Raw genomic sequence first — 25060 nt, 5'->3', positions numbered from 1 at the left:
CCCTGGCTCAAGGTTGACTCAGCCTTCTACCCTTCCGAGGTCAGTAAAATGAGGACCCAGATATGCTGACACTATAAAACACTTAAAGAGGGCTGTAAAGCATTTTGAAGAGGTATATAAGTCTAAGTGCTATTGCTATTACTATTAGAGCTATCCTTCATTGTACTGTAAGCTACAGTGCAATCGGTTTTTCTTATTAAGACCTATTTGTATCGGTCCCCCTTAATTTTGTATTTTTCTGATATTATTTTTTAAGCAATTCTAGCTGACTTAACCACCACTTCCTCCTCCCCCTCCCCCCCTCCTTTATTGTATTGTAAATCACTGAAAACTGAATGGTGAAGATTTGGACAGAATGTCCAAAGCTAAGTCATTCTTGCTACATCTCACTTGTTCCCAGTACCCCTCAATTCTGGCTCTTGTTGTTGGAATTGTACTTTATATATAACTATTCTAGCATAATATTATACCATGCAATCTCCATGATTTGCCAGATTAAATTATTTTATGCAGGCCTGTTATTAAACAGTAATCTAGATTTTCTGATTAGCTAGCAATGGATTGCTAGTTTCTTAATAATTGCAATTGCTAGTAACAGATCTGTGGTGTTAGTACTGTTAACAGCCCTGTACACACAAGATTATAATTTGAATTAGCGTATTTGTTACTTTGGAGCAGAGAGCTCCTGTTCTGTTATCCTTCTTCATTTTTTTTCTGTTCCCTTTGTAGTTGGAGAAGAATCTTGCAATGTCAAACCATACTCTGCAAAATGGATTAAAGGCTCGGCAATTTGATACCACTGATTTCAAAGATTTCAGAATAAAACGTATTCTGAAGAAATTAAGTGATATTGAGCAGGCAGCCTTACCTGAAACAGAGCTGAAGGAGGTGAGATTGAAGGGAGATACTATTTATAGTGCTTTACAAAATTCTTGAATTGCATAATAATGGAAGTTTGTAATATTTTTCTTTTACATGTAATGGATTCCTTTGTTCTCATTCTTAATTACTTGGGCCTATTCACTTTAAGTTTGAAGATCTAGCTATGTTGCATATAAAATATCCCAGCTTTTTTAAAAAAGTAAAAATTACTTCTCAGTTTTTGTTAAGGATAGTAAATTGAAGAAAGGTTAAATAGTACCACTTCAGCTTTATTTTCTGGAAAAGCGAGAATGTATTTATAGAGATCAAGAAGCCATTATTAGAATAATCCTTTAAAAAAAGAAAAATTGTTGCATATTAGTTGTAAGTATTTGGTTGATTATTTGGGTCTATTTAAAATAATTTTCATACCTAAGATACAGAATCTGCCTTTCTCACAGAAATAGAAAACATGTACTATATATCTTCCCCCCTCTCTCTCTTTGAGTCTCAGAGTGCTTCTACAGTCTAGACTACCTTCTAGGCTTGGAATAAAAACCTATGACTTTGCAACAGTTTGATTCCTGCCAGAACAGTTTCATTTTGGAACTGGTAGATTCCAGAATATAATGCTCTCTAGAGATCTCTAACACAAACTTTGGACGCTTATATGAAGTCACTGATAAAAGTATTTGGAAAACAAAGTCATAAGTATGCCAATGACATCCCTCTTCTTCCTCAGATTCCCATGATACATGAAATCCTTGCCAGTAGACTCACATAAACAACTTCAGATTCTAAGATTTTAAGTAATTTATAAAATAATTATAAAGCGATAAAAAACAATGTAGTAGTAAGTAATAAGTAGTAAGTAACAGTAAGTAAAATTTTAAATAGTAAACTGCCAATCTGATGGAAAAGGGACATATCTTCAGTGGCCTGTTGGTAATGTGATATTTTTATCATATTGCAAAAAGTGAGGAGTTGCTGGGTTTCTGATTGAAGACTCTGCTAGAGTTCAGTCTAGGTGAACTCATTAGTAGCTATAGATAATCTCTTGATAATAAAGGAACAAGAAAGTCTGTTATGAATGAGTAATTCTCCAGAAGGACACAATGAAAGGAATACTACTAGATTCTGCAACACATAAACAAATTTTTATTCCATTATTTATTCTGTTTGCACCACAAATTCAGCATAATTAATTTCAGACAATTTGTTGTCACAAATATTATCCTGTGGTGGTGGTTGTGGTATTTTTATTTTTATTTTTATTTTATTTTTTATTATTTATTATTATTATTATTATTATTATTATTATTATTATTATTATTATTATTATTATTATTATTTTAAAAAAATTGAATGGTTAAGGAGTGCCATTATCGTCCATTCTTATCAATTTCATGGTATATAATATGTTTACTGTTAAAATCCTTTAGTAGAAAGAGTTGGTCAACTTCTAAACTACAGAAGGCATACGCCAGTTTCTATACTGTATGGTTGAATAAGCTTATTTCTTTCAGTATAATCAACTGCTCTCAGAAATGGAGACAACTTATAGTCTAGCCAAAGTCTGCAGAAAAGACACAGACTGCAAAGCATTAGATCCTGGTAAGTCCCATCACTGTCACTTAATTTTAAGGAATAGTCTCTTATTTCTCCTCCTTAATTTCTTGAAACTCACTTTGAATCGATATAGAAATGAAGTTTTGGAGTTACAACTTTCCATCCAAATATTACTTTGGCATCATGAGAAGCAGAATTTAGATTTCATAAAGAAGACAGAGCTTTGAGTACATTGAAAATATACTTTCCCCGCTGCAGGACAGTTTTACATGACCAATAACATGGAATTTTAACTGTCTATCCCTAAAGTGTTCAGATCAGGAATGTTGCTATCACACAACAGATCCCACATATTTTAGACATGAAATATAGGAGGCTTTCAAGACGTTTTGAGTCAATGGAACTCTTTGATCGAACAATCCACCTTCAACTGGAAAGAACCCAGATGTTCAATAAGAAATGGATTGGGGGAAATATTAGTAATGTTGTAGTAATTATTATTTTGATATTTGTGAGACACATCTTGCTCATGAAAACAGAGTTGGATTATAGATTGTTGTATTGTTAGCATTCCCTAAAATGTAGGAAAATATATTTCACTGCACTGGAGTTCTCTTTGAGAAGAACAAAGTATGCGGAAGAATTCAGCTTTTAAAATGCAGAGAGGGCTCTCTGAGCTTAGTGCCCTCCAGATCTGTTTGCATAATTCCGATTCCTGTCATACAAAATATGCACAATGAGGGAAATGCAATAGGTATAGCTGGGAGATAAGGGTCCAATTATAAACATTAATATGTGCACTGATTCCTTGTTCAGACCTTACAGATACTATGGCTAAATCAAGAGATTATGATGAGCTTCTTAACATCTGGAAAGATTGGCGGGATGCATCAGGGAAGAAAATCCGAAGTCACTATGAGAGATATGTCGAACTGAGCAATGCAGCTGTCAGATTAAATGGTAAAGAAATTTAATAATGTGATCAAGGAAAAGATGGTGACTCAAAAGCTATAGAACCAACATAATTAAAAGTAAAACTCAAAAGCTAGAGTTATTGTGGAAATGCTGATGTTATAGGAAGAGACAGTTTGCTCAAGTTGATAAGGCACCAAGTTAGAAATCAGGAAACTGTGAATTCTAGTTCCACGCTAGTCATGAAAACTAGCTGTGTGATCTTGAGCCAATCACTCTCTCAGCCCAACCCACTCACAGGATTATTATGAAGAAAATAAGTAGTGTATATGTATATTTGCTGCCTTGAATTATAAAAGTATAATTATAAAAGTATAATTTTATAATTTTATAAAAATTATAAAAAGTATTAAATGTGGAAAATATATAAAATAATATATAAATAAAACAAAAATTATCCTAGAAGAAAATAATCTGTGCTGACACTTTCAAGCATTTCAATTGTTGCTATAGCAGTCTATCATAGAATAATCACAGAAATGGCATATACTCTAAGATGTCATTTCACAATAATGATCTTATACAAATTAATCAGTTTTGTTAAAGAGTGGATTCATCTAGATGTCCACAGATTGCATATTACTTTGTTTCAATTGCAAAATGTTAGGCCCAGTCAGAATGAATTATTTTGAGTGTCAGAAACTGTCCTATAGTGTCCTCATAATCATTACTACTTTCATAGTTTAAATAAAGGGTTCAGAATCAATATTTTTCTCTTTGCTATATGGGTGTGAGGTATATGAAGAAAAGAGTAAAATATATATTTGCATATATATGCTGTCTCATAATATTAAAAAGCTTATCTAAGTTCACAATAGATGTATATATGTATGTATACAGGACATGCAGACAAGGGTGCTTACTGGCGGTCTCTTTATGAAACACCAACTTTTGAAACTGACCTGGAGAACATCTGGCTTCAGCTCCAACCACTATACTTCAATCTGCATGCTTATGTACGTCGGGCTCTATACAAAAAATATGGAGAAAAGCGCATTAACCTCAAAGGCCCAATTCCAGCTCATTTGCTAGGTAAGTCTTTCCACCCAGGGCTGCCCTGAGCCATTGGGCAATAGGCATGCTGAGCAAATCCCCAGGAACTTTCTACATTTCTGTAATGTTTGCAGACCTGGTGCATTGAAGACCTATTTCCAATTGTTAGATATAGTAACAGAATTTAGTAATTGAAAGCTTTTGCTTTTCAGTTTTTCTTAAGATCTTTATTACAAAGGCAGGCAGTGATCCATTAATAAAGTGTTCCACATAAGATTTGACTCAGGATTTATTTACTTAGTGTATGGTAAACACATGGACTTACAGTAGTTCAATTGAAAAAAATCAGGCATTGAGCCGGTGTAGACTTTTGATGGACATTCAGACACAATGTGATGGAAAATTTGTCGAGGGGCACCACAGTCACACTGAGGGGTAGAGACAAGACCCCACGTGAACAATGACTCAGGATCATGTGTATTATACACAAGTATAAATGCATCCACAACCTGGACAAATACAGTTCTAGGATAAGGCACTCTACATCAAGAGTTTTAGGGGGAGATAGAGCTTGGAAGAATCAAGTAATAATTGGAACACAGCCAAAACATATCAACCATGCTGGAGAAAACATGATCCAGCTCCATTTTATCCTTTCCCTTTGAAGACCAATTTAAGCAGCAATACTATGATAGCCAGTCCACAATATAGATAGGGTATTCACCTTTGAAGTTGGCAGGTTGTAGTTTTCAATTGTTTTTTCTTCATAATTCTCACCATTTTTTTCCCCAAGTATAGTAGTCTGAGTGTATTTAGAGAAGTAAAATATAAATTGCCTCTATTTTTAAAAAAATCAAATAAATTGTTATTTTAAAAATAATGTGTCTATATGAACATTCAAGGGACAAATGTAATTGGACATTAAACTATTTTTATGTGATGGCTACAATAGCACTGCACATACTGTGATGGCTACAATAGCACTGCACTATCTGGATATCATAAGCCAAAAATTTATTTAGTTTTAGTTCCTCTTCAAACATAGTGATCTTCCCTCATTGCCTCATCTTCTAATTTGATTTACTTCCCTCCCTATATATTTTCTGGTTACTTATTAACCAACTTTACTTTTTATTTTTAGGTAACATGTGGGCACAATCATGGGCAAACATTTTTGACCTTGTCATACCCTTCCCTGATGCTACCAAAGTGGATGCTACTCCAGCAATGAAACAACAGGTTGAAACACTAGATTTTATTCAATTGTTACTTGCAATGTTTTCTCCTAGGAACTTAACATAATTCTTTCCCTCTTTAAAAATTATCCGGAATAAAACTCTTGTAGTTGTTGGACATATTTTTTTAGTTGCTTATGCTGTAGCTGGGAGCTGTCATATTCCAATAATCTTCAATTTTATATATTCAAGCAAATACTTAAGAGCATGTGTCGAATATATGCTTTTGATTCATTCTACATCATGTAGAAATTTTGCCATGTTTTAGTGAATGATCCACAATAGTTGATTTTGCTATATCTGAATTCAGCCACTCACTCTTCCAGCCTTATTGGCTACAGGAAGATGGAAGGGAAGTTTTAGTTGGATCTGAACCTTAGTATTAAAAACCATTGTTGCTTCCAAAGCTGGTTCCTGTTGTATCCTAAATATATATTTTGAATTCTGTTCTATGAATCTGCTTTGAGCATTAGTACAAAAGGAAAAAAAAACATATATTAATTAAATTTGCCCAACTGCAATTCAAAAACAAGGAAAATAAGAACTTCGTTCAGAAGTTGACTGTAAAATTCAAAATATGACAAATCTCCGTTGGAAGGACTTCCCACAATCAAAATTGCCCCCAAGAATGTATCTTGTTGTGTTCTTATGTTAGATGTTGTATGATATTAGATGATGTAATCAAGAATGAAGTCTAGCTAACTTAGTTGTAGATTATCAAAATATAGCAGAGCTAGAGAGCTGGGCCTTCTCTTGGACCACATTTCTTCAGTGCAAATCTGGAACAGAATACAATATATACTGTATCAGGCATATGGCTGAAATCAAAAGCGGTGGGGCCATTATTGCTACCCCTATCTATCTTTTGAAGCCAGCTAGAGTGGTAATTCGGTTTCATTTCCTATGAATGGGCACATTTTTGTGAGACTGAACTGGAGTTACAAATCTTAGGAAAGGAGACAAGAGAAATCTAGCTTTTTGAGATTATTTCTCCTTCCTGCTTTCAGTTCTTCATTGTTAAGAAGCTATCTCTGCCTTGAAATCACTGTCTTTGTTTGCTCTGCACTGCACAGTTAATATTTTATAGTTATCTTCTTGTTTTTATGCGGTATTTAAGATTATCTTTAATTAGAACAAGAAGAACAAATCCAGAATGGGTGATTTGCTACTGTCTTAAAATATACGTGTCTTGTTCAGAGGCGGATTTCAAAACCCATCGCTACTGGTTCGCTCATTGGAGTGCGACGCTTCTGCACAGAAGCATCTGGGTGGGTGGGCGGAGCCTCCCACTACCGCCACTACCAGTTCACCCATTGGTCTTGTTCTCAGACTCCCCTTTGCTAGCTTTTTAACTTTTGGCACATTTGCTCTTTTTTCCATAGGGCTGGACCCCACTGAAGATGTTTAATCAATCTGACAGTTTCTTCAAGTCACTGGGACTTATCCCTATGCCGCCTGAGTTCTGGGAAAAGTCTATGCTAGAAAAGCCATCAGATGGGAGAGAAGTGGTCTGTCATGCTTCAGCCTGGGACTTCTACAATCGCAAGGACTTTAGGTGATTGCACACTGAACTAAATGGATAAAGCTTGTGAAAATCAGGGAGACTTCATTACAATGGCTCATTGTAGTTGAAATACGTTTATGGTTTGTTACTTACCAGTATCCCTTACTGTATTTTACTAGGAATTATAGTATAAACTAGTGCTCCAGGGGGACATGAGTCACATTTGGGATTAATCCTACTGTTTGTACATTTCAAACTATATCCCAGAATGACATACTGTTTTTCACCCTGCAGGTCTCTCTAGAACTGCTTTCATGTTATTTTCATATAGCAAACATTCTTGGCCCTATTTCTGACTAGTATGTCCACACACTAATCTCATATTCCAATATCACATGTTGAACTCAACTCAGTGGTCTGTAAAGAAATTGCTTCTTAATAAATTTTCTGAAACATTTCTTAAAATCTCTCTGGGTTGAGTTTAGTAAGAGATTTGATGGCCTTTTGAGGTTGCAGTCTTGTCTTTCAAAGGATACCCTGTAATTACTGATGACATGTGGGATGTACATACTTGTTCCAAATATTACTTGATAATTGGGCCCAGGTGGACGGCTATATTTGGACCTGGGAGAGAATGGGTGCGTATTTCTTTGTTGTACTTTGTGGCTCAGTTCACATGCAAAAATCATTAGGAGACATTGTTCTGTAAGTATCTTTCTGAGATAAGCTTATAAAGAACGAAGAAGCAAGCAACTGACAGTAATCAATTAATGATAAACACCACTGCAATTAGACCAGGTGAAATAAATTAATATTCTACCTATGGTTCTCTAGGACCCGGATTGTGCATGTTATTTTATAAACTGCTGAGAAATTACTTGGTTATTCCATTCTTCTCAAGAGATTCTTCATCTCATTTTTATTATTTTCTTGTTTCAGGATAAAACAATGCACTGTTGTGAACATGGATGATTTAATAACAGTTCACCATGAAATGGGACATGTCCAATACTTTTTGCAGTATAAAGATCAGCCGATTTCATTTCGTGATGGGGCCAATCCAGGATTCCATGAAGCCATTGGTGATGTTATGGCTTTATCAGTGTCAACCCCAAAGCATTTGTATAAAATCAAGCTGCTTGAACATTTGGAAGACAACATTGGTAAGCAAATAGGGACACTTTATTACAAGGTAGATCTATCAGCTTCAGGTGTTTTTTTTAAAAATGTTCAGCACTGGTGCATCAGATTCATGGTGTCTTATAACCCATTAAGATGTATTTGTGATTTGGGTAGAGACATTTATCTTTCTGAATCAAATTCATCTTGCATATTTCCAATACAAAATATTAATTGATTGTGTTGTTTTTCATCCCATGCTGGTTTTTAATATTAGAGTGAGATATTTTGAATTAAATATTTAATTGCAGACAGATTAGTTTTGGGGGATTGTGTGTGTGTGTGATAGAAAGAGGCAGAGAGATTGAGGCAGAGAGAGACACACACAGAGAGAAAGAGAGACAGAGACAGAGTGATAGAGACAGAAACACAGAGAGAAAGAGAGAGAGACACACACACAGAAACAGAGACACAACTATTAAAAATATTGTAATATTGTACAATTTGCCAATTAAGATTAGGGGCTGAAAGGAAAAAAATGTAAGACATGAATCACAGTAAAGGCAGTAGAAGACATAAAGCAGAAGACTTGATAGGTACCTTGATCTGTTAAAAACATTTTCTTCTTGGTCAGAGAGTGATATCAACTATCTAATGAGCATTGCACTGGATAAGATTGCTTTCCTGCCCTTTGGCTACCTGATTGACCAATGGAGATGGAAAGTCTTTGATGGGCGTATTCCAAAAAATGAGTACAACCAACAATGGTGGAATCTCAGGTAATTAATTTGCAACTGTTTAGTAAGTAGATTGATATTTTGGTATTGTTCTGTCAGAATTAAATGTCAAGAATTTACAAAGAAGGGAACCAAGTCAGGCCCAAAACTACAGAAAGTGAAGTCAATACATGGCTAATAGATGGCTTGTTTGAGAGTAAACATAATCATAACTGAATTATTTCAGTCAGAGCTAAAGTCCAAAATATAAGAAAATAATGATGAAACAGTTAAAGCAAACCTCTTTAACATTCTTCGGCTCAGTCTTTCTTAACAGTAAGGGCTCATACCCGACATTCCCCAACTGCACCAACAACGACCTAACACATATAGATTTCACTGAAGAAAATGTTGAAAAAGATCTTCGCAAACTGAAACTATCCCTATCTATAGGACCTGATGGACTATGTGCATACTTCTTAAAAAAGCTTTCCACTGTTATAGCAAAACCCCTAAGCATATTCTTTGGAAAAGCCTTCACGACCAGTTCCCTTCCCAAACTTTGGTCACTAGCCATGGTCATCTCTGTCTTCAAAAAAGGAGACGCCAGCTTAGTTGAAAATTACAGACCAATCTCTCTCTGCTGCGTCACTTGTAAAGTTATGGAATCTATCATCAACCAATCCATTATCCTCCACCTAGAAACAATCTACTCTCTAATAAACAATTTGGTTTCAGAAAAAAATTATCATGTAACTTATAACTTCTTCACTGCAAAAACATATGGACTACAAATCTTGATCAAGGCAAAACAATAGATGCAATTTATATAGACTTCTGTAAAGCTTTTGACTCAGTGGTACATGACAAACTTCTCCTAAAACTAAAATCCTACAGCATCTCCGGATCCCTCCACAATTGGATAACAGCGTTCCTGTCAAACAGACAACAAAATAGGCAGTGCCCTATCAAATCTTGTAATTTGTAATTATTTTAATTAATTATTATTTTTAAATAATAATTAATGTAATTAATTATTTGTAACAAGTCTTGTAACTTACAACTTACAACTTCTTCATTGCAAAAACATATGGACTACCCACCTTGATCAAGGTAAAGCAATAGATGCAATCTACATAGATTTCTGCAAAGCTTTTGATTCAGTAGTACATGATAAACTACTCCTCAAACTAAAATCCTATGGCATTTCGGGACCTCTTCACAATTGGATAAACGCCTTCCTGTCAAACAGACAACAAGTGGTCAAAATTGGTAACGCTATATCAAATCCTGTTCCTGTCAAAAGTGGCGTTCCCCAAGGTAGTGTTCTTGGTCCAACGCTCTTCATACTATACATAAATGATCTCTGTGACCTCATCTCAAGTTATTGTGTTCTCTTTGCTGACGATGTCAAACTATTTAATACCACTAACAATACTTCTACCCTTCAAGAAGACCTCGACTTAGTTTCTGATTGGTCTAAAACTTGGCAACTCCAAATCTCTACCAGCAAATGCTCAGTCTTACATATTGGAAAAAAGAATCCTATCAACAAGTACAAACTTGATGGTCATTACCTTACTGACGACCCTCACCCTGTCAAAGATCTTGGAGTTCTCATATCAAATGACCTAAATGCCAAAGCCCACTGCAACTACATAGCAAAAAAGGCTCTAAAAGTAGTTAACCTAATTTTACGCAGCTTCTTTTCCAAAAACTCTACACTACTAACTAGAGCATACAAAACATTTGCCAGACCTATTCTTGAATACTGCTCATCAGTCTGGAACCCACACCACATCTCTGACATAAATACAATAGAACGCGTCCAGAAATATTTTACTAGAAGAGTTCTTCACTCCTCCGAAAACAACAAAATACCTTATGCCACCAGGCTTGAAATCCTGGGATTAGAAAACTTACAATTACGTCGACTTGACATGACCTGTGTTTAACACACAAAATCATCTATTGCAATATCCTTCCTGTAAATGACTACTTCAGCTTCAATCGCAATATTACAAGAGCAAAAAATAGATTCAAGCTTAATGTCAACCGCTTCAAACTTGATTGCAGAAAATATGACTTCTGCAACAGAGTTGTTACTGCTTGGAACTCATTACCTGACTCCATAGTCTCTATAAAAAATCCCAAAATCTTCAACCAAAAACTGTCTACTATTGACCTCACCCCATTCCTAAGAGGACTATAAGGGGCGTGCATAAGAGCACAAAAGTGCCTACCGTTCCTGTCCTATTGTTCTCTTTATTATTTCTAATTAATATAGCTATGCATATCCCTTACATACATACATATATATGTATATATATATATTTCATGATATGTTTTTCTTTTTTTACTATGACAATGTTTATGTATACTGTTGTGACAAATTAAATAATAAAAAAAAATCCTGTTCCTGTCAATAGCAGCATTCCCCAAGCCAGTGTTCTTGGACCAACACTCTTCATATTAGACATTAATGATCTCTGTGACTATATTAAAAGTAATTGTGTTCTTTTCGCTGACAATGTCAAACTATTTAATACTACCAACAATGTGGCTACCATTCAAAAAGACTTTGACTTTGTGTCCGAATGGTCAAAAACTTGGCAACTCCAAATCTCAACCAGCAAATGCTCTGTCTTACACATTGGAAAAAAGAATCTAAACACTAAATACAAACTCGATGGACATTACCTTGTAGATGACCCCCACCCCATTAAAGACCTTGGAGTTTTCATTTCAAATGATCTAAGCACCAAAGCCCACTGCAACTACATCGCAAAAAAGGCTTTAAGAGTTGCAAACCTAATCTTGCGTAGCTTCTTCTCCAGAAACACTACACTACTAACCAGAGCATATAAAACATTTGCTAGACCAATTCTTAAATACAGCTCACCTGTCTGGAATCCATACCACATTTCAGACATCAATACAATTGGACGTGTCCAGAAATATTTTACAAGAAGAGTTCTCCACTCCTCTCAATACAACAAAATACCTTATGCCACCAGACTTGAAATCTTGGGTTTAGAAAACTTAGAACTCCGCTGCCTTCGACAGGACCTGTGTTTAACTAATAGAATCATCTATTGCGATGTCCTTCCTGTTAAAGACTACTTCAGCTTCAATCACAACAATACAAGAGCAAACAATAGATTTAAACTTAATATTAACTGCTTCAATCTTGATTGCAGAAAATATGACTTCTGTAACAGAGTTATTAATACTTGGAACACACTACCTGACTCTGTGGTCTCTTCTCAAAATCCCCAAAGCTTTAACCAAAAACTGTCTACTATTGACCTCACCCCATTCCTAAGAGGTCTGTAAGGGGCGTGCATAAGAGCACAAGTGTGCCTACCATTCCTGTCCAATTGTTTCCTTTCATTATATCCAATTAATATAGTTATTACATACTTATGCTTATATATATGCTTATATATTAGATAGTTATTTTCATGCTTATGCTTATATATATTGTTGTGACAAAATAAATAAATAAAATAAATAAAAATAAATAAATATAATAATTTATATTTAGGGGGCTTCCTAAGATAATACTTGGAAAAGTATTCCCCTTTCAAATCTACCCTGTGCATTATTTTTGCTGAAGGAATTCTAGGAGATTTAAAAAAGTCATTCATTCATGCACTGCTTATCTCACTAATAAAAGCAACTCTGGACTAAAAATATTGTTCCTTTGGGAACAAATCATTTGTATAGTTTTTGCGGCAACATGTGCGAAATGATTCAGAAAGGTCCTGAAGGAAAAAGAAATTCAGAAGGTGTTTTAGATTTTTCCATAGAAAGGAAAAATAATTATTTTTCAATCCGGTGAATATAGCTCTTGAAACTATTTCATTTTTCAAATTCCTTAATGAACGTTATCTTCTCTCAATGTACCCTACATCTATAGATTGAAATACCAGGGTTTATGTCCTCCTACACCAAGATCAGAAGAAGATTTTGATGCAGGAGCAAAATTCCATATTCCTGCTAATGTCCCATATGTCAGGTAAGGATATATTTTTTTGCTGGTTTGTGTACCTCTGTGACTTATGAAATGTTACAATCACCACTTTTTCCTAGAATGGCCTTGACTTCCCCTTTTTATCTCTTCCATTTCTCTTCCAGGTACTTTGTCAGTTTTATAATCCAATTTCAGTTTCATGAAGCTCTGTGCAAAGTTGCTGGCCATACTGGACCTTTATACAAATGTGACATTTACCAGTCTAAAGAAGCTGGGAAAATCTTAGGGTGAGTATGTTGCCCTGAGGTGTGTAAATTTTACATTTTCTCAGGTTTTTTGCAAATATGTCAAATTCATCAAATGAGACTTTTTAAAATTATGCACTAAAATTTATTTCTCTAAACATATCTATTTTTAAGCATATAGTTTCTGTATTTTTCTAATACAATGCATTTTGCATATTATTTTCCTAAATATTAAGGTTTGTACTGGCTTTCCCCTAGTACATGATAAATTGTTCTTGGTAACTGCATTGCAGAATTTCAAATAATTTTGGATTCTGTAATGGTTCTGAAAATGCCTACAAATTAGCTTTAAAATGCAATTTTTAAAAACATTTTTTTGCTAAACCCTAAGCATCATCCTTATAAAGAAACTGGTAAAGTTGGCTCAGCAAGGCAGGTGACTGAATAGTTTAAATATTAGAAAAGGACAAAAAAATTATTAGGCATTTAATTGTCTTGAACTGCTACTGAATGATACTTAGGGAATTTTCTGCCTCATTCAAAAATAAATTAGCAAGTTTTGATTAATTACAGGTAGCTCCAAAGATTGGGGAACTGATACTAATCAAATTGAAACAAAACTAGCATTTTAAATTTGAAAGTTATCAACAAAGGTCTTGGCCATTTACTGGTGGGTAATTTGGTCTTCCAATTTTCTTGGATTTCATTCTGATGTTTTAAATCATCAAGCTTAAGACCATTATTTGTCAGATAAAAATGTTTTATTGTCTGGTACAGTGCTATTTCAACTGACAAGATACACATTGAATTATTGCCATCACACAACTAAACAAATGTCTATTGTTGCAGAGAGTTCAAAATATGTACTAGTTCATGCAAGGGACCATTTAATTTTTTTGTTTGTTTGTTTTTGTTTACATTTATACCCCGCCCTTCTCCGAAGACTCAGGGCGGCTTACAGTGTAATTCGGCTTCATTCCCAAAACTTCAGCTGACCCCCAGCTAAATAACTCCCAACTCAAATAATACCAACAAATCATATATTCTGTATTTGTGCCGTTTCAGTAGTCAACAGTGAAGAGACTTGTCTAATAACAAAACAGTATCCTTGGGTGGGATGTCAGATACAAAAGCAAAAGTAGATTGTAACAAAAATGCTGAGATATAGCAAGGCAACAGTTGGGTTAGGGGGAAAAAAAACTACGCAAGGCAAAAAAGCGCCCATTAAGAAACTGGCATCTTCGTAAATTAAGAAAGAGAAAAATACCAAAAATTCTACTACTAGGTGAAAATCTATTGTGTAGATTTATAAAATAAAGGATGATACGCAAAGGTCTCTTTAGATTGCTAATAAGGATCTGGCTGGCTTCAGTAAAATACAGAATTCTATATAGATGTGCCTTTAGCTTCATTTACCAAAACAATGTTTTATTTATTTATTTATTTATTTATTTTATTTATTTTATTTTGTCACAACAAGATATGTAGGTATCATACAAAAAGATTATATAGTAAATAAACACATATATGAGTAAATATAAGGAGGTATAAGCATATATATAGGAAGAAGAAAAGAAAAACAATAGGACAGGAACGGTAGGCACGTTTGTGCGCTTATGCACGCCCCTTATGGTCCTCTTAGGAATGGGGCGAGGTCAATAGTAGAAAGTTTTTGGATAAAACTTTTAGGATTATGGGAAGAGACCACAGAGTCAGGTAAAGTATTCCAAGCACTGATGATTCTGTTACAGAAGTCATATTTTCTGCAATCTAGATTAAAGCGGTTGACATTAAGTTTAAATCTATTGATTGCTCTAGTATTATTGCAATTAAAGCTGAAGTAGTCTTTAACAGGAAGGACATTACAATAGATGATTCTGTGAGTTAAGCTTAGGTTATGTTTATGTTATGTTTCCAGAGGGAGGGAGGAGTGCACATGTACATCTTCTACAAACAATTTCTTTTTGCAGGGATGCCTTGAAGCTGGGTTTCAGCAGGCCATGGCCTGAAGTCATGCAAAATATTACAGGGCAGCCCAACATGTCCGCTGAAGCTTTGCTGACCTATTTTGAACCACTGACAAGGTGGCTCATTGAAAAGAACAGGGAAAACAATGAAACTCTGGGTTGGCCTGAATACACCTGGCAGGCTTATGCAGGTATTTAAAAGTTTCAACATTGGTATTTTCCAAAAATGAGGACTGGAGGGGGAAGTTTGCACATAGACCCTTTAAGCTTTCTGCTGATTGTGGATAGTGAAATAGCAAGACTACAGTGGGAACAAAGTTAATGCCCTCCTTTTCCTTCTTCCCCCTATACCCTGCTTAGCGCTTTTTTTTTAAAAATGCAGCTTAGTTTGATTCTATGCCTTCTAAGATGAGCTTACTTAAATCCATTCATTATGCTTTTTTCTTGGTTCTTTCTTAGGTGAACCAGAAGTCAGTTTCCTTGGGATGTCACTGAGCAGCAGTCAAATAGAAGCAGGACAGTGGATTTTGCTTGCAATTGGGCTTATTCTTCTTATTATCACAGTAGCCTTGGGCATCAAATATTTCCTTAAAAGAAGGAAATCCTACAGAACTAGTTCAGAAATGGAACTGAAATGAATTGAATGTGTTTAACCTGTTTTCTACTATGCCTCCAAATGAGTGCGAAAAAGAGTTGAAGAAAATTTTGTATGTGTATATGTGTGGCTGAATGAGAGAGACCAGATATATCTGCATTTAGAATAGAAACTAATATTGCTTTTGTGAGTGTGTAAGATAGGTTTGAGTCAGGGGTGAAATCTAAAAATTTTCCCTACCGGTTCTGTGGACGTGGCTTAATTGGTGGGCGTGGCTTGGTGGTCAGATGACTGGGTGGGCGTGGCCAATAATAAAAATAATTAACAAAGTATAAAAAACAATAAGAGGTACCAAAAACCAACTTTCACACTTTACACACACACAACACAACACAACACAACTGACTCACACACAATGTAAAAGCAGCTTCACTTCACACTTCACACAGCCACAAAAAGCTCAAAAACCAACTTTCACACTTTACACACACACACACACACACACACACACAAAATGCCACATACAGCTTTCTGAGATTTTGTGTGTTTGTGTAGCTAGAGTGAAACACTACAGAAACACACCAAATCTCAGAAAGCTTGACAAATATTTTATTATTTTATTTTATTTTATTTTATTGTGGACTTCAAATCCCATAGTTCCTCAGCCAGCAAAGCCAGCCAGTTGATCGCCGAGGAAATAGTTTGGCTAAGCAATTGATTCTGTCTGGCTGAAAGTGAAACTGCTTTCGGGCTGGAAAAAGAGCCATGCGTTCATCAGTAATCAGGTAAGTGCCTTAGAATCTCTACTCTTACTTGTAGAAAACATGTTTTCTACAAATAAGAATACAAGTAAGGTTCTGCTGATGAGGAACTCAGGTGAGATCGCCAGAGGAGACTTTAATTTTTTTTTTTTAAAGTTTAAAGTCTTTGCTGATCTCAGCTGAAGGGCGGAATCCTCAAAGGCTTTTTTTTACTTTTAAAGGCATATTTCGGCTGAAGCAAAACCGGCTTTTAAAAGTAAAAAAAAAAAAACTCTGCAGATGGTGCGGCTCAGCAGAGGCAGGGGGGCGTGGCCAGGAATTTTTGCTACTGGTCCTCCAAACCAGCAGCCACCATTGCTACCGGATCGTGCAAGCCAGTCCAATCCGGGAGCATTTCACCCCTGGTTTGAGTGTCTCTACAGAGAATGTGAGTATGTTGTTTGCATACATGCTCTATGGCTAATATGCAAATATATGGCTGGGGAGAGTATGTGTGTATCCTATTTGCAAGGAATAATTGGAATGTGGATAGCTATGCATTTGTGTTCACTTACCCAACTGAGAACACTCCCATAAGGGGGCACCCATGTACAAACAGGGCAAATGTGCCAACAAAAGTACTTGACTTGTAATAAATTCAACAAACCTTTTGATTATGCAAGAGCCAAAACAAAAACATTTATTTATTATAAATAATACCTGAATTTTTGTACAAGGGGAAAAGAAGAAGAAAAAATAAAGCAATGTGATCAAGTTGGGGTAATGGGTATAGCTGTACAATTTAAATCACTGTTGACCCAATGCCTTTCTTCATATATTCATTTGAAGAACTGGTAAATTCTATCAGGCTTACTGTAACTCAGGCAAAGAATATATTATCTAACAAGAGCTGTGTCAGATTTCTTCAGAAGTTGAACATATGTTTTATGTGATCATGCCGAGAAGTTTTTAAAAGTCTGTTTTGGTGCATGAATGACAATTAAAATGTATCAGTCTCTGTATTTTCACTGTCTTTTTCGTTTCTTTGTGAAAGAACAAGGAAGAAATCACAAATCGATTACAAGACAAGTATTTGAGGAAAGGAAATCACTCTTCCAAATACATCCAATCTTGATTGTAGAAAATATGACTTTAGTAACAGAGTTGTAAATGTCTGGAATACACTACCTAACTCTGTGGTCTCTTCCCAAAATCTCCAAAGCTTTAACCAAAGACTATCTACTATTGACCTTCCCCCATTCCTAAGAGGTCTGTAAGGGGTGTGCATAACAGCACCAGTGTGCCTACTGTTCCTGTCCTAATGTTCCCTTTGACTGTATCCAATTTGTATAATTATTTCATGCTTATACTTATATATACTGTTGTGTTTGACAAATAAATTTTAAAAAATGCTACCCTATTAAAATATCCATCTTATAGCTTTTGACTACACCAATGCATCTGATAGATATATTAGGAAAATGAGTAATCTAGCATAATAATCTCTATAATGATCATCATTAGAACATTTACAAGCAAAACAAAACAAGCTTCATTCAGTAAATTCCAAACATTGGTATAAATGGCAGGCTCTGAATCTATCATTAAAATAAAGCTGAATGTCCAGGAGGAGAGCATTTTGTAACCTGTCAGCCAAAATAAAAGAGCATCTCCCATTTCTTTCCAAAATCTACAGCCCTTCAGTAGTGGCGAGCAGGGTGAATTAGAATTTACATAGCAGAACCTTAAAGTCAGGCAAAAACATTTATTGATAAATAGGTAGTTCTTTGAAAATCAATGTAATATACTGTATATGGTATTCCTTCAGAGGTGGGTTTCAGCAGGTTCTGACCAGTTCTGGAGAACCAGTAGCGGAAATTTTGAGTAGTTCAAAGAACTGGTAGTAGAAATTCTGACTGGCCCCACTCCCATCTATTCTCTGCCTCCCAAGTCCCAGCTGTTTGGGAGGAAATTGGGATTTTGCAGTAACCTTCCCCTGGAGTGGGATGGGAATGGAGATTTTACAATATCCTTCCCCTGCTATGCCCACCAAGCCACACCCACGAAGCCATGCCATGCCCATCAAGCTACCCCCACAGAACCGGTAGTAAAAATTTTTGAAACCCACCACTGTATTCCTTATAATATACAAGTGCAGAATTCTGTATTTTATGCATATCATGTCACCTCGCATAATAGACAAGAGTTGTAATCAAGATGAAAAGTTGCCTTACCATAAACTATTGAGGAGGCTATCACAGTAAAAAAAACAAAAACACCACCTTTTGCCAAAGTCATATTCAAGCTGCATACTTGTTTATCCCATTCCTGAGCCTAGAAACTAACCCAAAGACCCTCTTTTTATTGGGGGATTCAGTCCCAATGAGACCCTTGTATGATCCATTGTTAGATGCACACATCTGCACAGATTGACTGATTCAATAGGATATGAATCAGAGCTGCATACCACCAACATATTAATATGGGAAGAAAGATATTTGAGTGCATCCCTGCAGAAGTGGAACTTTACTTGAACAATAGAGCAAATATGCTAGGAAGGCAAAAGCAGGAAGGAAACACCAGAGGTTAACAGTCACAGAGGCAAAGAGGCAAGCAGATTGAAAGGTGAAGAAGGAAGAAGGAAGAAATTCTAACTCTTCAACTCTACTGCACTGCCTCTTGTGGTCAATACAGTGTGAAGTGCTGAAGAGTCAGTGCAACCAAAGTCAGATTTCCAACAACAGTTCCAATCCCAAGTGAATTGAACCAGGATTTTTTTCAGAAATTAAACAGCATAGGGATAAAATGGAACAGCGTGTAGTTTAATAATCATGGCAGTGAACCTTTACTTCCCTGCCATCCACTGGCCTGCAGATAAGATGAGAAGATAGGTAAAGTGGGGTGGGGTGGGGTGGGGTGGGGTGAGATGAGATGAGATGAGATGATGAGATGAGATGACCTTTATTGTCACTTTTTCTGTGAACACACTGGTACACATTAAAAAATGAAATTCTGATGCCCACTCTCAAAATAAAATGATAATACAAACAGACAGGCAGACAGACAGATAAAGATAGATAGATTCTGTGTTTCCCTGAAAATATGACCTACCCCAAAAGTATATCCTAGCTTGATTTTTTACATCTGCACACAATACAAGCCCTATCCCCAAATTAAGCCTTAATTAAGAATCCACCCACTATTCAGAAGTAAAGCTGTTCCTTTCCTTCTTCCTGATGGTTAAGAAAAGATGGAAGGAATAATGTTTTAAGTCCCTGAATATATGAGCAAATTAAAATCGATCATTTAATTATTTAATATTGGATGGTGCTAATATTTAAAACAATGATTCTCAATCTTGGCAACTTTGCAATCTTGGCAACTTTGCAATCTTGGCAAAGATACATGCACTTCAACATGCTGGTTGGCAAATTCTGGAAGTTGAAGTTGATGCATCCTATGTTTCCCAAAGTTGAGAAACACTGATTTAGAAAGTACTGCTTGTACATGCTCTTAGCATGCTAAGAACTTGCCTGTCTTCTATTGCTGGAAAATTTCTAGCCCATCAGTTTTGCTCAGAGAAGAAATAATTAGTCTCAACTCTATGGCTTCAGCGAACAACCAGATCTGCAACCTCAGTCCTGAAGCATTTCTGAAATGAGCAAATACATTTTCTGGGAGGAGGAGAGAATGGACTGTAAGGGAGAGAAGATAGTGTTATAAATATTATTGCATCCTTCTAGTATGAATACGAAAACACAACATGGACATCATTTCTAAGTGGTATGTGCTAAATATGGTAGAACCTGACTACTGTTTTGCCTCCTTAGGAAAGTTCAAACCCAAACATTATATAAGAAAATTTTGCCTTTAGAGTCAGAAACACACTAAAATTTCAAGCTCATGGGCTTGATTTTAGTAATCTGCTATATGGAGAAGAAGAGCTTAGAACTATTTCTGAAATGTCAGTTTGCTTCTGTTGCTTCAGTGTTTTTTCCTGCGTGCATGATTGAAAAATATGGCTCTTGCTACTGCTACTTCTACGGAAAGTGCTGATGGGAACAGGATGCCCTGAAAGTCGCTTTTGATCACCCTTGTAAAAAAGTGGACCTGTTTTTAATCCTAACAGCTTGGACTTGGTCATCAGGAGGATTACATAAATGATTTTCCTGGGGTTTGTTGATTAACAGTACTCGTGGGGGCAGGGCAGCAGGACTGCCACCATATGGCTATTCTAGAATAAATTGTGGGGCAGAGATATGTCTCCCAGAATAACATCTGCAATCACCATGTTTACTTTAAGGCAATAGTAAAAACTAAACCACTATACAAAGAGAACAAAAGTGGTCCTATAGAGTTGCTTTTTGAGGCATGATCCTAGGTAGGCCAATAATTTCATCAAAGGAAAAGGTGGGATACATGCACATGCACTCACATTCACTCCTTCTGAATTTTCTTCACTTTCATGCAGGTGACTTATCCATATTCACTGATAAAAAGCTGTCATCAACATAGCTCCCTGGATGAAATTGCTTGCATGAGCCTGAACTGTTCCCTTCCTTGTCATGGCTCAGGTTTACAAACCCCACTCACAGCCAAACAAGAAGCCATGGGAGGGAAATAGACTGGAATAAAGGGGAGGTATAAGGTGGTGGTGGTGGGAGTGCAAAGAGCACTGACCCAGAGAGATCTGAGACTCAAGGTCACCTGCTAAGAAAGTCTGCTAGGCAGAGTCTGTTACCCAAACAATTGAACTGAATTGACAGTATTGAATGGAGGGAATAAAATGACAATGGAAGGACCAGGGGAAAAGGAGAACGTTTAACTATGCTATTTGCACGTGAAACTCTTAGAATTGGCTTTGCTACTCCTGAATCCACGTTGGCTCAGTAAAATTATACTCTTGGAAACAAAAATTTCCTAGGAATCTTTATTTGCTGTATGAATCAGGTGGAATGATTCCCTTTCCAGCTTTGCCCAAAATAGTTAAATGAACCAGAAGTGTTGTATATATTTTTTTGACTTTTGTATATAATTTTTATTAATTTTTTGTATTGTAATGGTAACAACTAGTATAAACTAAACTTTAAGGGGAAAAAATAGCAAAAAATAAAAAGTGCAAGAACAAAAGAAAAAGGGAGATAAGTAGAAATAAGCTGCAACCGCAGCTGACTTTTGGGGGTGAGTTAGTGGCCCCAAAGGAGGTGGTTCGCAACTTGGGTGTCCTCCTGGATGGACGGCTGTCTTTTGATGAACATCTAGCGGCCGTCTCCAGGAGGGCCTTCCACCAGGTTCGCTTGGTGCGCCAGTTGCGTCCCTTCCTTGACCGGGATGCCCTATGCACAGTCACTCACGCTCTGGTTACGTCTCGGCTGGATTATTGCAATGCTCTCTACATGGGGCTGCCCTTGAGGTGCACCTGGAGGCTGCAGTTGGTCCAGAATGCAGCTGCGCGAGTAGTAATGGGAGCCACCCGAGGCTCCCGTGTAACACCTCTGCTCCGCAGTCTGCACTGGCTTTGTTATGTTTGGGTAATGACGAGGCAGGAGACCAGGTTAGTGACAACAGCTCTTTAATAATGGGTGACCCAGCAAAACTCTGGAGAAAAACCTCTCCTTATATACACTTCAGCCTGAGGCTGCATCCAATCAGAGACGAGATATTTCCCGCCTAAAACTCCCGCCAAAACTTACAGTAATACATTACACTCCTTCCCTCCCAGAAAGCACTTTGCCAATATTTGCATACTACTTCTCTACGTAGTCCTGCAGGTACGTGGGGCGTCTCCTGACTCTCCCGGACCTGCGCAGTTCACTTTCTGGAGTTGAGTCGAGCGTGCCGGAGGGACTTTTCGTTCCTCTGAGCTCCTCCTCCCGGCCATCCGGCCCTGGATTATTCGCCGGCTCGGGCCTGCTGTCCTCTAGAGGGACCGGAGGGTGTCGCTGGACCTCGCCTGACTCAGATAAGTCTCTGTTTGGTTCTTTGCTTACGATTTCTGTTTGTTCTCGGCTCCAGTCAGCTGTGGGGTTAATTAAATCATAGTCAGGGCTGGTTTCGCCTGATTCTGCCTTATCGCTCAATCTGTTTCTTAATTGATCTATGTGGCGCCTCCAGACTCTGCCATCGTCCAGTTCCACTAGATAAGATTTGGGGCCCGTTTTGTCTATTACTATCCCCCTCTTCCAGTTTGGGCCGTCGCTGTAATTATGTGCCCATACTGAGTCTCCTATGCTTAACTCTCGGATTCTATCTGATTTTGTTTTGAACCCGTCCTGCACGTAGTTCGGGTGTAGCCGGTCTAGCGGGCACCGTAGCTTCCGCCCCATTAATAGCTCAGCTGGGCTGCGGCCGGTGGCCACACAGGGGGTTCTGTGTTGGACTGTGAGGAATGCGTCGATTTGTGCCTGCCAATCGCCGGGGCCGCTTCGTGATAGCGCTTCTTTCGCACTCCGAACAAAACGTTCAGCAAGGCCGTTCGACGCAGGGTGGAACGGCGCTGAGAGGGCATGTCGTATGCCCTCTTCAGCCAGGTACCCCTCGAATAATGCTGCGGTGAACTGTGGGCCGTTATCGGACACGAGGGTGTCCGGTAGCCCGTGCGTGGCGAACAGGTGTTTTAGTGCCGAGATGACAGCTCCCGCGGTTGTGGATTTCATTAGGATGATCTCCAGCCATTTGGAGAATGCATCCACCACAATTAGAAATGTTTGGCCGTGGAAGGGGCCGGCAAAGTCAATGTGTATGCGGGACCAAGGGCCTTGGGGTTTCTCCCACTCCAAAACTGGGGCCGTAGGTGGTAGCGGTCTGGATTCCTGACATACTTGGCATCGGCCAACCCTGTCACTGATTTCCCTGTCCATTAGGGGCCACCAGACATAGCTCCTAGCCAAACCCTTCATCCTCACAATTCCTGGGTGACCCTCGTGCAGGAGTTCCAGAACTTTTTTCCTCAGTTTCTCGGGGACTACCACCCTATCCCCCCAGAGCAGGCACCCCCCTTGTATGGACAATTCCCCTTTTTTCTTTACAAATTCCTTGAAACGTTCGCCCGGCGCAGCGGGCCATCCCCTTTGAACCCAACCTATTACAGTCCTTAAAACAACGTCCCGGTAGGAGGCCCGAGCCACTTCCTGCGATGTGACTGGCCCCGAACCCAAAGAGTCAATTAGTAGGACGGGTGTGCCCGGGGTGGGGTCCTCGATTTCCCCTGGCAATGGGCATCTGCTCAATGCGTCCGCATGCCCCAGCTCCTTTCCAGGCCGATGCTGCAGCTTGTAGGAGTATGCGGCCAAGAAGATAGTCCATCTGGTCAGCCTAGGTGAGAGTGCTACTGGCGTTGGGCGGTCGCCAGCCAGTAACCCCAATAACGGTCTGTGATCCGTGACAATTTCGAAATCTCGCCCAAAACGATTCGTGAAATTTTTCACCCTGACACTATTGCGAGCCTCCCTATCTAGCTGGCTGTAATTCCTCTCAGCCGGGACATCGTTCGTGAATAGAACGCTATAGGGGCTTCAGTGCCGCTTGGGAGTCTGTGGCTAAGTACAGCTCCTACCCCATAGGGAGATGCATCACATACCAATACTAACGGCAGTCTGTTGTTGTATTGTATTAACAGGCTATCGCTGATAGCAAACTTTTACTGCCTCAAATGCCCTGCTCTCTGGCTTTCCCAAGACCAAACAGAGTTTTTTCCTAGCAATTTGTGTAACGGTTCAGCAACGGTTGCCTTGTTCCTTAGAAATACTGCATAAAAGTTTACCAGACCCAGGAAAGCCTGAAGCTCTGTCTTGTTTTTGGGTGCTGGGGCTCTCTTTATCGCTTTCACTTTGCTCTCAGTGGGGTGAATTCCCTTCTTGTCTATCCTATAGCCCAAAAACTCAACAGACTCGACCCCAATCTGGCATTTTTTTGCTTTAACTTTCAGGCCAGCTGACCGAAAAACGGCCAAAACTTTCCTCAGCCGCTCTCCCAGTTCTTTCAAGTTTTCCCCCGATATCAACACGTCATCGAAATAGGGCACGACTCCTGGTAGCCCTTGTAGGAGTCGCTCCATCAAATTTTGGAATAGCCCAGGGGCTACACTCACCCCGAACTGTAACCGAGTGCATTTAAAGGCACCTCGGTGCGTTACAATGGTTTGGGCTTCAGCTGTGCTGGCGTCTACTGGTAGTTGTTGGTAGGCTTGTGCTAAATCTAATTTGGCGAAAACTTGTCCGTGCCCTAGTGAGTGCAACAAGTGTTGCACCACGGGAACTGGATAGGCGCTTTTGCAATGCTTTGTTCAAGGTAGCTTTGTAGTCTGCACAAATTCTGATTGACCCGTCTGGCTTTATGGGAGTAACGATTGGCGTTTCCCATTTAGCATGGTCAACTGGCACTAGTATCCCTGGCTGACTAATTTATCTATCTCTATCAATTTTTGGCTTGAGGGCAAAGGAACCCTCCTTGCCTTTAACCTAATGGGAGCTATTTGGGGTCTAAATTGAAGGAAATTGGGGTCCCCTGGTACTTGCCTAGGCGATCTTCGAATACTTCTGCGAACTCCTCCATTAGAGCGTTTTGCAG

General features: G+C 38.1%; 1 protein-coding gene across 4 annotated transcripts in view; it reads left to right on the top strand.

Annotated features, from left to right (window-relative positions):
- The window catches only part of ACE (angiotensin I converting enzyme), a 53279-nt gene extending 35364 nt beyond the window's left edge, over positions 1 to 17915 (top strand). For all 4 annotated transcript variants that reach the window (XM_058183281.1, XM_058183284.1, XM_058183282.1 and 1 more), the window contains 12 exons: positions 730 to 888; positions 2388 to 2475; positions 3247 to 3390; positions 4243 to 4434; positions 5537 to 5634; positions 7013 to 7185; positions 8074 to 8297; positions 8888 to 9032; positions 12892 to 12990; positions 13110 to 13232; positions 15161 to 15348; positions 15617 to 17915. In XM_058183281.1, the coding sequence (XP_058039264.1) occupies positions 730 to 888; positions 2388 to 2475; positions 3247 to 3390; positions 4243 to 4434; positions 5537 to 5634; positions 7013 to 7185; positions 8074 to 8297; positions 8888 to 9032; positions 12892 to 12990; positions 13110 to 13232; positions 15161 to 15348; positions 15617 to 15795 (1812 nt within the window). In that variant the 3' untranslated portion in view covers positions 15796 to 17915. The remainder of the gene's footprint in view (positions 1 to 729; positions 889 to 2387; positions 2476 to 3246; positions 3391 to 4242; positions 4435 to 5536; positions 5635 to 7012; positions 7186 to 8073; positions 8298 to 8887; positions 9033 to 12891; positions 12991 to 13109; positions 13233 to 15160; positions 15349 to 15616) is intronic.
- Positions 17916 to 25060: the final 7145 nt, after the last annotated feature.

Source organism: Ahaetulla prasina, chromosome 4, assembly GCF_028640845.1.
Source record: "Ahaetulla prasina isolate Xishuangbanna chromosome 4, ASM2864084v1, whole genome shotgun sequence".
NCBI classification, from domain to species: Eukaryota; Metazoa; Chordata; class Lepidosauria; order Squamata; family Colubridae; genus Ahaetulla; species Ahaetulla prasina.
Note: the sequence above shows the minus strand (reverse complement) of the source record. Positions and strands in the feature narration are given on the sequence as shown.